The 12,335-nt window shown below is 34.2% G+C and overlaps 1 protein-coding gene and 1 pseudogene across 1 annotated transcript; both read right to left on the bottom strand.

Annotated features, from left to right (window-relative positions):
* Positions 1 to 988: 988 nt before the first annotated feature.
* Positions 989 to 4,968, bottom strand: LOC142524706 (organelle RRM domain-containing protein 1, chloroplastic-like). Its single transcript, XM_075628775.1, has 9 exons — positions 4,605 to 4,968; positions 4,320 to 4,417; positions 3,749 to 3,989; positions 3,560 to 3,657; positions 3,411 to 3,476; positions 2,817 to 2,894; positions 1,821 to 1,889; positions 1,612 to 1,718; positions 989 to 1,506 (listed from the first exon to the last, which is right to left on the bottom strand). The coding sequence occupies exons 1-9, from the start codon at positions 4,925 to 4,927 to the stop codon at positions 1,420 to 1,422; spliced, it is 1,167 nt and encodes a 388-aa protein (XP_075484890.1). The 5' UTR covers positions 4,928 to 4,968; the 3' UTR covers positions 989 to 1,419.
* A 1,218-nt stretch (positions 4,969 to 6,186) lies between these two features.
* Positions 6,187 to 10,805, bottom strand: LOC142525095 (uncharacterized; annotated as a pseudogene).
* Between the last annotated feature and the right edge of the window lie 1,530 nt (positions 10,806 to 12,335).

The raw sequence follows: 12,335 nt of genomic DNA, 5'->3' as shown, positions 1-12,335 counted from the left end.
TCAAGTCCACATTAATCGAATATACGTGTTGAATTCGTTATTCGAAAGAAAAGTAGGCGTCATTATAAAGGATATATACGATTAATCGTGCGTGATGAGTCGACTTGACATGTAACAAGAAGGTGGAGATGGATTGTCTTTGGTATATTTGGTTAACAAATTTTGTTGGACACCAACCCAAGAAAACGAACATGTGCATTTGGTGGACTCAAAGTAGACTGAAAGGAACCTTCTTTTGATTTGTATTGCGTAGTACAGGTCTCTTTATCCCATGGTACTACACGAGCAAAGACGTACCATTTACTCCCAAGTACAGGCGTGTAAAATTTATTTTTATTTTTTACTATTTTTAACTGTGTAATTTGTGCTTTTTTTTAAAAAAAAAAAATTGCCTTTCCTTAATTTTGAGACTACATATGTTGTTAAAATTATTATCCTCCTACCATTAATTTAAAAAATGTACATTTTCAATATATGCTTTATAAATTTTTCTTACTTTCGAGTTTAAATTATTGGGGAAAATATAATTTTTTTTTAATAGTAGTTGAAAAAATATTTTTTCATTAAAATTTGCACATAAACTAGTTAAAGAGAAAATGTCTCATATATATAATATTTGAGTGACAAAATACTATTTTTTTCCATTCTTTTAGCCCTCTTATTTCTTTTTCTTTTTTTTTTAATGAAAAATTAAATTTATGTAAAAAAATCTAAAAACTTATTAAAAACCAGAAGATTTTAAATTATATTTTTACATTTTCAATTTTAATCCTAATTTAAAAAATTATTATTAGAAAACATTAAATTTAAAAATTAAAACAAAAAATTACATTTATGTATCAACAGTTTTGTGACACAAATTAATTTTTTCGAAAATATCCTTATCAATCTAGTAAAATAATATCTTTTATATTTAATATCCAATTAAAAAAATTCAAATATTCACAAATTATCTCCAACAAATTAATATTAACGCTCAAAATTGTGAATGTTCACATATTATCTTTTACAAATTACAAATGTAATATAATTTCATTGATCCAAAGAATAATTAAAACATAATAAAATACCCACAAATCTTTTTCTTGCTAAATAATGTGGATCAACTTCGCTCAGTTCAAAATAGCATATAAATAACTAAAATTGACCAAGATACAATATCCATGCTGTTGCCCCTTTAGATATATATACTCTAACGTCTCTTCCTCATTCCGCTACTTATCAAAGTCGATGCTGGTAAATCGCACAAGAAAAACACACCTAAATGGTGCTCCATCATCAAGAAGACATGTTACGGTGTGCTGTTTCACCAATTGCCCTCTTTTCTGCAAGCCTAGGAACGTGAAGCTGTTACTTGCGCTCACGGTTCTGTGATCACTTTGTTTGTCAATGCACGTAAAAGTCACACTTCCTTCACAATCACGATGCAGGTCTCAGATTTCCCGGACTATACTTTAGTGGGCTCTTTTTGGCAACATCGACCGTAATCATCCAGCCATTGATGATCTGAAAGAAGAAAAAAAAAGAAACTTGGATAATCTTGTCAACATCAGTTAAGTCTCTAAACAATTAAAAAAAAAAACTGTGTACGGGTAAACCAAGTTCAGCCACCTTGCCATTCATCTCACGTAGAGCTGTATTTGCAGCCTCCTCGGTCGTGTACTCTACAAATGCGTAGCCTTTGGACCTCTTCGAGATTTTGTCCATTATGACTTTAACTGCAAAGAAAGGAAACTTAAATACAAACAAAGGCAATAACATGTTTAGATGGCATTCTTCTTAAGTAAATAATCACCCCTCTTTTGTCCATGGCGTTGTACCTTCAACTAGTTCACCAAAACCTGCAAAAGCTTCGCTCAAGGTTTTTTCGGATGTGTAGAAGGATAGGCCTGAAGAGATAAACCACACAGCAAAAATACTCGTTTAGTAGGAAAAAAGGGTGTGGTGTAACGTATATGGATCAGCAGTCCTATTGCAGATTAATCAAGGATTTAAAAAGTCATAGTTCAAGACGTGATCTATGAGACCATTCGGCACAACAACATGCTCTCGAACTCGAGTTCAGAGATATTCGGCTCGTAGTACGAGACTGTTCCCGAAGCTCGTTTATGTGACTCAAGCTTGAACTCGACTAGTTTGTTGGGCTGTGAGTGTACAATAACTCAAACATTGGAAAACAACTAGTATTGTCCCACATCGATATCTGAACGAAAAAGAAGAGATTGAAAGTCTATAAATGAGAAGCATACCCGCATAAATTCTCATATCTTAGTCGGAATTTTGGCTAAGAATAATCTACGAACTTGAAAACGAGTCCGCTTGACTTAGGAATTTCAAAACGAGCCTAACTTGAGCCTATATATCTTAAACAAGCCGAGTTCGAGCTTGATACTGTTCGGCTCAGCTAGTTTACATCCCTAGGTAAACTAAAGTTTTACGAGCTCATCAGTGCAAGAGTATTTTCCTGAATGCATACCCAGAATCTCGATGTATAAAGTTTTTTAATGCCGATTAAGAAGATATGACTGATAATAAAGTTGCCAATTTTATTTATATCCCATCAATCACTTGATCATATTCACGGTTTATTCACTAGTTACATAAGACCGTAAAACCTCAAGAGTTATCACTGGTCCTTCGGGTGTAGATAATGAAAACCGAATTATGAAACAACATGATGTTCTCAAAGGATATAACTGTGTTATTGTCAGTAAAAAACAGGGTGGTAAAAACTGGCCATCCTGAGGACAAGAATTGAAGCTGTCGGAATATAATAGATTAACAGAATTTCAACAAATTTTGGAGTGTAAATATACCAGTTACAAAGAGCTTTTTTGTTTTAATATTGGTAGTTAGCGATGAGGCTGAAGAATCTTTCATGGCACAGGATTCACCTGCAAGATGAACATATGCATGAGTTCAAATGTTGCCTTGTCCATGAACTAAGTCCTACAGAACTTTTTGTTATTTATTCACTTAAAAGTAGAGCAAACTGGCAAATCAGTTCGAGTATATGCAGATTTTATGGCATAGAGTTTCATTTCATTTTCTTTGTTGAGGAATCTGTTTTTAACAGTTGCTATCAGGTGCAACCATGCCTGACAGGGAAATTTCCCTAAATTGGGGAGAAACATATCTAAAACAAAGCACTAATAATGGATCCCGGATTGACTGCTACACCGTCTCAAATATAAAAACAAACTCATCCACACTCCCCAACTTTTATATTGTCATATCTGCAGCAGCTGATAGCACTATAATACTCAAAGATAGAAACACTGTTTATTTTTAACATATATAATTTACAGCCCCTTATTCAAGAGGAAAATGAAGTCCTGTATGGTGGTGACCATACGTTCACAACCATTTGAACACACAGTCCATCCAGAAAATGTAGTGACAAGACTAACCATTGTAATCTTTATCGTCCGACCCAAAATTTTCATCTGGCTGGACAGACAACACTCCAGGAATTCCTGCAACCAAATAAAGATATTTGTTATCAACATAGCAACACAAATCGTTCATATTAAATAATCGATGCAAAAAAAGTACCAACCAGCTAACTCTTGAGCACATTCATTGTCTAGTTCACAACAGAAGCCATAGTTGGATTGCCAAGAAACGTGATACATGCACATCTGAGCATCTTTCTCACTGTAATAAGGATACATGATCTGACCTAAGAAAAACTTTACCAAAAGAACAGCAGAAATAATAAAAATTCAAAACAAAAACTAGTTCGCACTTCCCCAAAACTCTCATTAAGACTTGGGTGTAGTAGTCAACCACAAGCGCCTTCCTAATGGCTCCAACTGCTGGCCTACCCATTCGAACAAGCCAGTGTTTAGTTGTTCCAGCAGGAAAAAATGATGTATTCCCATTAAAATAGGTTGATTGAAGACGGAACCCATCGTTCAAACTACTGTAGTCTTTTTGTACGGAGTCAAAATTGGGATCTGGCTTAACCAACAGAACCTCTGGCCTGCCTATGAAGATTGAAAGCAAGTATAGCTAACTCAAGATCATCCAATCATTCACATACACTTCGAACTTGTAAAATAACAATGGAGTGATTTACTTTACTTTGCTAAACAGACAAACCAAATCTCATCAAGCTATAGAGTAGAGAATCATTGTTCGTTTATGGAAATAAGCTAACTGTGAGCATAAAAAGTCCTCGATGTTTAACCACTGTTTTCAATAAATATACTTCTTAGCATAACAAAAAAATTTCACAGTCGGAAGAAACTCAATTTTCTTCAACAGTAAGACCGGAGATCATCCTCAAAACATGGTGTCAATGGATTGAGAAGTACCGGCTAGTTCATTCGCACTTTCCTCATCGATATCACAGCAGAAACCAAAATGAGCATCAGAAGAAGCATCATACATACACCTCTGAGCATCCTCCTTGCTGAAAAAAACCACGAGTCACAATACAAACCAAATATAAATCCCCCCAACAAAAGAGACAGCAAAGGCAGAGCAATAAGACCAAGAAAAAAACCAGCTCCATCATCGAAAGCGAGTCAGCATAGGCATGGAGGAAAAATGAAAGTGAAAAAGATCAAAATTTGTGACGTCATAACAAAAAAACCCACCAGCCTAAAACCCCTTCCAGTACATTGACATAATAATCAATTACTTGAGGTCTAGCAGTGAATTCCGGTGGCGGGGTATCCAAGATAACCATCCAGTGCCGCCTACCATCACCATGGCTACTATTGGGAAAAAGAGCAGTTGAAGAAGTAGAAGTGGCTGCTGCAGAAACTGGGGAAGAAAAACAAGAAATGGGAGAACAATGGGACGTTGCTTTGAGGTGCAGGGCAGGGGATTTCGGGTGCGGGATTTTGCGAGGTTTAGCCGAGACAACCGGAAACGATAAGGCGGCCGTGACCGCTGCTGAACACGACACGGTTTCCATATTTAACAGAGTATCTAAATCCCGGCAGACCTTGTCCTTCCTTTTAATTGGTTTTTTAAAAAAATTACTATATTTTTAATTATTATTATATAATATATGACACTTAAAAAATGAGTCATTAAAATGAATATAACTCCCTACAAATTTATTTTAATTAAGAAAAATCTGACTTTTTAAATCTGATAAAAAAGAATAACTTAAAAAAAATATGATCTTTACGCATATTTGTTAAAATAAAATAAAAAAAATAACATCACGTTTTGATTCAATTCAAATTCAAATCATTTGTTTTTACAAAACACAACACCTTACTACTATAATATGTCACATTTGATTAAATATTTACATAAATAATTATATGCATATTATATATAGATCGATTTTTTTCACGTAATGGGTCGAGTTTTTGTTTTTAGGTCAAACATAGGTCGAGTTTTTTATATTTGGTTCGAGTTTTTCATATTTAAATCGAATTGTTCATATTTACGTCAAGTTTTTTTCACATTTGGGTCGACTTTTCACATTCGATTCAATGTTTCCAAATTTGAGTCAAGTTTTACACATCTGGATGGAGTTTGGGATGAAGATTTGGGTAAAGGTTGGGGTGAAGTTTTATGTAATAGTTGAGTTTGTGGTCTAGTTTTTATTTTGATTAATATAAGTTTTTATTTTTATGGAGAAAATAACAAAATTAAATTGACTCCATTTAGAACTTAGATGACTCTCAATTACCTCATTTCCTATTAATTTATAAATATGATATCAAAATATTAAATTGTAAATAATACTAATATCGTCATTAATTTTGTTGATACAATATCGTGATATTTCCAACAATAATATTATTAATTTATTTCACTTTATTTACTGTTATTATTATTATTATTGTTGTTGTTGTTTATTCTTTATCGATAATCATAATTTAATTTATTTATTTATTGTGTTTAAACTAATAATAGTATTTGAATAACTGAAGTTTCAAATACATATTATATTATTACTTACTATAAAATAAATTAATTATTTGAAAATATAATTATTAATAAAAAAAATTTCAAATCAAATACTTTTTTTTGGAAGATAAATACGCTTATTTTTTACGATGTTCTTCAAAGGATATTTCAGAGGAAACATATTAAAATTGAAGTTATAAATATAAACTTCTAATTTCAACAGTTTTTGAATGGAAGTGATTTTTTTATAATTTTCCTTGTATGAATCGAATATTTGAATTGGGCAAACATTCTTTCACTGGAACATAAAAATTAAATAATAATAATAATTTATAACTACGCCCGAATTTTTTTTACTACAGGAAAACTATTACTCTCTATTCCACTGTACGGAACTTTTATGTTTTTAGAACTTACACTCACTCTCTTTTCCTACCAGTTCGAATTCACACCAAGAGCGTCATGTAAGAGCCTCTCAAACTATGTGGATAGAGACAGACATGCCAAGACATATCCTGAATCCTTACGACAAAAGTGGTGCTTCAATGTTCTCTGCTCCGTCCTCTAAATTCTTGTCACTCGGGGCGTCTAGTTTTAACGTGAAAGAGAAGCATAACGAAACCACCTGAAACATAATGTGACATTAGACTCATAGCAAGACACCGAGCCATTCTTGGAAGACAGCAGTTTAGTTACCATGCTCAGAGATGCAACAATGATACTGAAACCTTTACAGTCGAAAGGTGCGTTGCTAGATAGAAACCATGCTGCAACAAGACCAGAAACAGTGGCTTGAGAAAATCGAGAAAAAGGGCTGCATTTTTGCTTCAAAAATTATAGAATAAGAATACAGACTTACTGGTAAGTGGACTCATCGCAAGTGGAGAAAGCAAACTTGCAATGGATTGAACACCAGCTATGAATCCTTGAGCTTTCCCCTGATTTAGAATGAGCTAGTATGATCATTTTATACTTCGAAATAGCTACGAAAGAGACAATATTGAATTATCTGCGCATGTATAGCAGAACTTAAAGACCCCAGTAATTGCTGAAGCTTTTTCTGGCTATATTTCTATCATCTTTTCGGTCAAAATCACAATCTTATGTTCAGATTTCGCGTGTGGTACTTTCATGGTTTAGTATAAAGCAGAGCAGTTGCATATGGTAACTACTGTTTATTGAGCTGAGTTATGCAGATTAGAAATACTGGTATAATTCCAAGATTCCTCACGACACATGAAAATGAAATCCAAAATATTTGCATGGTATTAAAAATCACATGATCCAAACATTAATATTAGTTTGAGGTTTGCTCCCACAAGACTTGCTTCTTGCTCTTCAAAAATTAAGTATTTGGTATTGCAGACTTACCTGATCTGCTGAGTTTGATGCCTTAGATATAACTGCATAAGTCTGTAAACACGATGAGAAAATGAATGTGGATATCATTAACATAATTTTTTTACAAAATAATAGAGTTAAGCGGAAGTGCTTACAGATGGTTTCACAAGGATATAGATAACTCCAAAAGAAGCACTCAAATACGGCACCTATATTTAGCAATAGCTTTCAGTCAAACAAATATTAAATAAATAATATTGCTCGCAGTCTCAAGTAAACAGATGAATCTCAACTTGTGTTTCAAGCTTATGCCGAGTCCGCCGCCCTTTAGACATACAATTTCAAGTATCATATGTAATATAGAGGCAGCAGAGTAAATATTTGTGAAATTTAAATTTTTTAACTTAATATAAACTTGCAACAAAGAAAACTTGACTCACCCACGGTGCCCATGCTAAGCCATATAGCAGTCCCTGCACAAATAAATCACTCTGTTAGATCATTTTCTTTCACATAAAAAATAATAATAAATATTATCTACTGAATTTAAACCCACAGTTTTTGGTATCGTAAGTACCGCATTAACTTACATATGCTACAGACGCGAGCAAGGCTGCACTGAGGATCACTTTTTCTCCTACCAATGGATAGAGTAAAGGCAGAACCAGTATCTTGAAACATGGGATGAAAGGAGATAGAGATGAGCAAGAAAGACAAGAAAATTCAAGAAAATCGTACACCAAGTGCGAAATTGGAACAAAATACGTGGTTTAACAAGTAGTAAGATATTACTCACTCCATCATCCAAAAAGGAGACAAAAATAGAGAATGCAGTTAGTAGATAAAAAGATCCGAAAAATTTGTTTCTCAGAGTTGGCTAAGCAGAATTTTTTTTGTTATCAGCATCAAAGAAACAAAAAATTGGAAGAGAATCATAAAGTACCTGAGAAAAAATCGGAGCCTACTCCCACCATCATTAAAATTTCTGATAATTGGTTTTTGTTAAAACCGAACGTGGACTTCAAATAGTACTGCAAGGGAGACAAGTTTAAATAATTTTTAAGTATACTTCCAGTAAATCAAATTACTTACATTACGAACTACATAATTTCTTAATACTACTTTTATTTCCACGAAGATCAAAGAGAGCGGCAGGAGTTTTTGGTGTTCTGAACACAATATACAGTATCCAACGCAACAATTTCTAATGTATATCTTAACTGATGCCCGAAATAAAATATTCTTTCAAACTATTGTCAAACAAACACATATACTGAAACTAAACAGCATCACTGATTAAGTATAAGTCATGTTAGAGGCAGAGACGTACCAAAAGGACACTGCTGATTCCAGACATTCCCAATTCATAGAAGAAGGAAACAAGAGAAATGCACTTCAGTGTTGGACTGTGCAGAAAATGACAATATTTCAGCAAGCATGTAACCCGTATGAAGAAATTTATTTCCTGGACTTCGATCCAGTAAAATCCCGATTTCCTTTGCAAAAAAAAAAAGCACCACAATACCTTCTGGTGACAACATATACTGCATTCTTCATCGAGTAATATCGTTCTTGAACAGCTCTAAAAGCTTTATTTAAATAAGGGATATGCCGATCAGGTCTCATAATAGGCCTCACTGTTTCTGACAGAAACAGTGTCATGTAAACCGGCACAAAAATCAATAGACCAATTGACACCTGAAAGTAGAAGTTTAATCACATAAGTAAGAAGTAAATGACAGATAAAAATTGAGAAACCTTGAATTTAGCATCGTCAGCATGCCTCGAAAATGTATTCTTCGGGAAGAAATCTTGCAAGAATGTTTCCAACAACATGTGATGCAGAAAAAAGGCCTGTGATCCAACTAAAAGCTGCAGCTCTTCGTTCTTCATCCACAACATCTGCCTGCATGGAGGAAAGAGATAAAGTTACAAGTAGTTCCAGCAGTTATGGACTAGAATGCTTGTGTTGGCGAGAGAGGGAAACGAAAATAATTCGGGAAGAGGAAGAGAAGGCCGGAATATACATGACAGGTAATATAAAGAAAATTGTACAAACAAGCACTTACTGCATATGCAACCGAAATGCAGAAAATGCTCCCCTGGCTTATGATGTAAGATATCGTCCGGAGAATATAGTAAGCATATACCGAGCCTTTCGATTTATCGATGGCAAGTAAAGCTGCAAAACGTAATACAATGAAATCCAAATATTCAAAAAACTTAAAATATGCAATATGTATAATACAGTAGACCGTTTATTTTATGTATAACATGTGTCATGGAAAGAATGAAACTGCCTGAAGAAAACATACTGAAAGGCACAATAGTGGTCGAACAAGTTAGAAGAAGCATCGGTTTACGCCCATACTCGTCTGCCAGCTGGCCTAGCAGTGGAAGAACTATCATCTTGAATATCCCAACAACCTATGACCACAAAAGAAGTCCTAAAACACGAGGAAAATGTAAGCAACAAACGTAGTTTGTGTTCCATAGAAAAAGTTGATTAATTTGTCTCTTCGTCTATCCCTGGAAGGTTCGATTCTTATATCATCCCTCTGCATACAGAGGCTAACAATTTAAGGAAAAAAAATCCAATTCACACTAAATACTTATGAAATAGTATTTGCCGCATGTAGGAACAACTTTCTTAAAAAAGTTCACTTCCAGGGACAACTTCAGTCGCTTGCCCAGGCGGCACCCCAAGAATCAGTGGAACTGCGGAAGAGAGCCTATACAGCAAAACTAAACCTTTGATTTTTAAACTCAAAAAAGGAAAAATGGTGTTACGGCCCTGCCTGTCTGGCTTCTCCACTACCAAAAAACATTGAAAAATGCAGGAGCCGGGTGACTTATCATCATTTTGTTTTAGCATAATATCATCAGCTTTTGTCTTGATATCTTGTGTTGATTTCTTTAACAAATAGACCTATACAGACCACAGGATTCATAACAAATTCTCTCTCTCTCTCTCTCTCTCTTCAAGATACTAAAACACCTAATCAATCATCAGATCAACAAAAACTGGAAAAGGGAAATTCAAAGTAAGATAACAATAAATTATACGTCAAGAATGTCACAAAAAAATCCCATCCCCCTCCTCCTAAATCAAGCAAATTTTGCATACGCCTTTTAAAGAGAAAATTAATCAAAAAAGGAAAAAAAAGTCAAAACACTAACAGTTTGCTGGATGCCATTGATATATATAGCTTCAGGGCAGGTCTTCTGGCCAGGGCAAAGAGCATTAGTCGTCACATCAACAAGCACAGAAACGGTCATCTCTTCTGCAACCCAATGCACACATAGCGGTAACAGAAGGTGAATCAATGGCCGAAGCCCTCTCATACCTTCCCACCAATTACCCATTATCGATCTCCAAAAAAAAAAGCTATCTTTCTTCACTTTGCGCCAGTCTTTGAGGAGAAACGAGCGTGTGAATTGATTTGTATTGGTAGTTATCGACAGAGGACAGTTTGCATTGATCAAACTGTATCAGCCTGAGTTGTTAACAATGTTACGTTTGAACCAATTGAGGTCCCGTTCACGAAATCTTATGCTCGTCTCAGCTCGAATAGAGCCAACGACTCATTTATAGAAACCAAAATCTACGAACGTTTGCGTTATTTTACGATTTATCAGACAAGGACGGGGCGACTTTTGCAACATGTTTATATCACTGCATCAACGTAATTAAAAAATCGTCACAACCTTGTGTAGACAGATACCTTGAATATAATAATAAAAAAATACTTATTCATAAAATCCAAATTATAATTCGTAAATATAATTTCTGCTTCTCCTAAGGTAAAAAAAATATGAGAAAACGATATTTAAATTATTTTTTACCAATAAAGTAAAATGATGATAAGGTTGGCGTGGAATAAGGTGCTGCCCATTCCATAATAATAAATGTGCTGCGTCAAATAAGGTTTCTTGAATGGATCAAAGAACAAGTATCCATCATTTGTACGTCGTGGTGTATGGGTTGTACATCTGATTTGGTTCGGGACACGGGGGTTGAGCACTGGGGCACACTTGTGCACGTGCCTACACTAGCTAAATTGATGGGTCACACGATCCATTTAATTCTGGCATATGCTTTGTTGACAATTTTATACTTTTAAAAAAAAAAACCATTTCACGGGTTTATTTTTGTAACATGCGTGAATTTGATCTATAGTTAAAATGAAAAATAATATTTTTTCATCAGCCAATTAATAATATCGAGCTCTAAGATTAAAGTATAGCAACTAGTGAGTATGTATGGTAATTATATTTATTACACTTGATTATAATTTATTACAACCAAAATTTTAAAAAGTATACATTGGGGAGAAATGTGTAGGAATATATTACAATAAGTTATTTTGTAACTTTTATCATGTTTGTCGTTTATTTTTTATATATTTTTATCCATATAATCGACCAAATATGTCAACAATTAAAATTTTAATTTAATTACAGATTGCAAATAAAAAAATAAATCAACTGTCCGTATTTAATTTATCAAAGAATATCTCTAGTGTAAGAGTTGGGCCTTAGTGATCCGCTAAAGCTCCAGTGATAAAGTGGGCCATAAGTGATCCGCTAACAGCTCAAGTGTTAAGTTGGGCCATTACAAAAGTGATGTTACCCAAATATGTACAATAGGTTCGGTATGGTAAATCAAATCTTTTTTCAGCACATTACGACAAAGGTCGGACATGGTTTTTTGTATGAATATGCATGAACGAACTAGATTTAGAGGGGATGTCAGATATGTTTCTGGCGTATATTCTCAGATGCTCAAGTCAATACTGAGATAAAAATCAAGAGTACGATAAAAAGAGTGTTGAGTGATGATAATAATAAATTAATGTGTCAACCTATAAGATATATTTTGTATTTATAGAGTTGTGAAAAATCATAAGAACAAGTTTTTAGAATATTTTGTGTGTGTATTAGTTTATAATCTATTCTATTTTATTAAAAGTGAGGACATGATAGTAACAACCTAGGGGATACCAAATTTTCCTTCCAACTTTACCTGCCATAGCCTGCCATTAGGCGGGTGGGGTGGGGCGGGCCAGCCCGCCATTTTGGCGGGCCTCTAAATAGTCAACCCAGCCCAACCT

The sequence above is a fragment of the Primulina tabacum genome, chromosome 14 (assembly GCF_025594145.1).
Source record: "Primulina tabacum isolate GXHZ01 chromosome 14, ASM2559414v2, whole genome shotgun sequence".
Lineage (NCBI taxonomy): Eukaryota > Viridiplantae > Streptophyta > Magnoliopsida > Lamiales > Gesneriaceae > Primulina > Primulina tabacum.
This window is presented reverse-complemented; position numbering and strand designations above follow the sequence as displayed.

Excerpts from the sequence above, each read along its gene's own strand:
- LOC142524706 (XM_075628775.1), bottom strand. The coding sequence starts at position 4,927 with ATGGAAACCGTGTCGTGTTCAGCAGCGGTCACGGCCGCCTTATCGTTT. Across the intron at positions 3,477-3,559 it reads ATGTGCTCAAGAGTTAGCTG|GAATTCCTGGAGTGTTGTCT; the intron begins GTTGGTACTTTT and ends ATTTGGTTGCAG. Across the intron at positions 1,890-2,816 it reads AAAAAAGCTCTTTGTAACTG|GCCTATCCTTCTACACATCC; the intron begins GTATATTTACAC and ends TTATCTCTTCAG.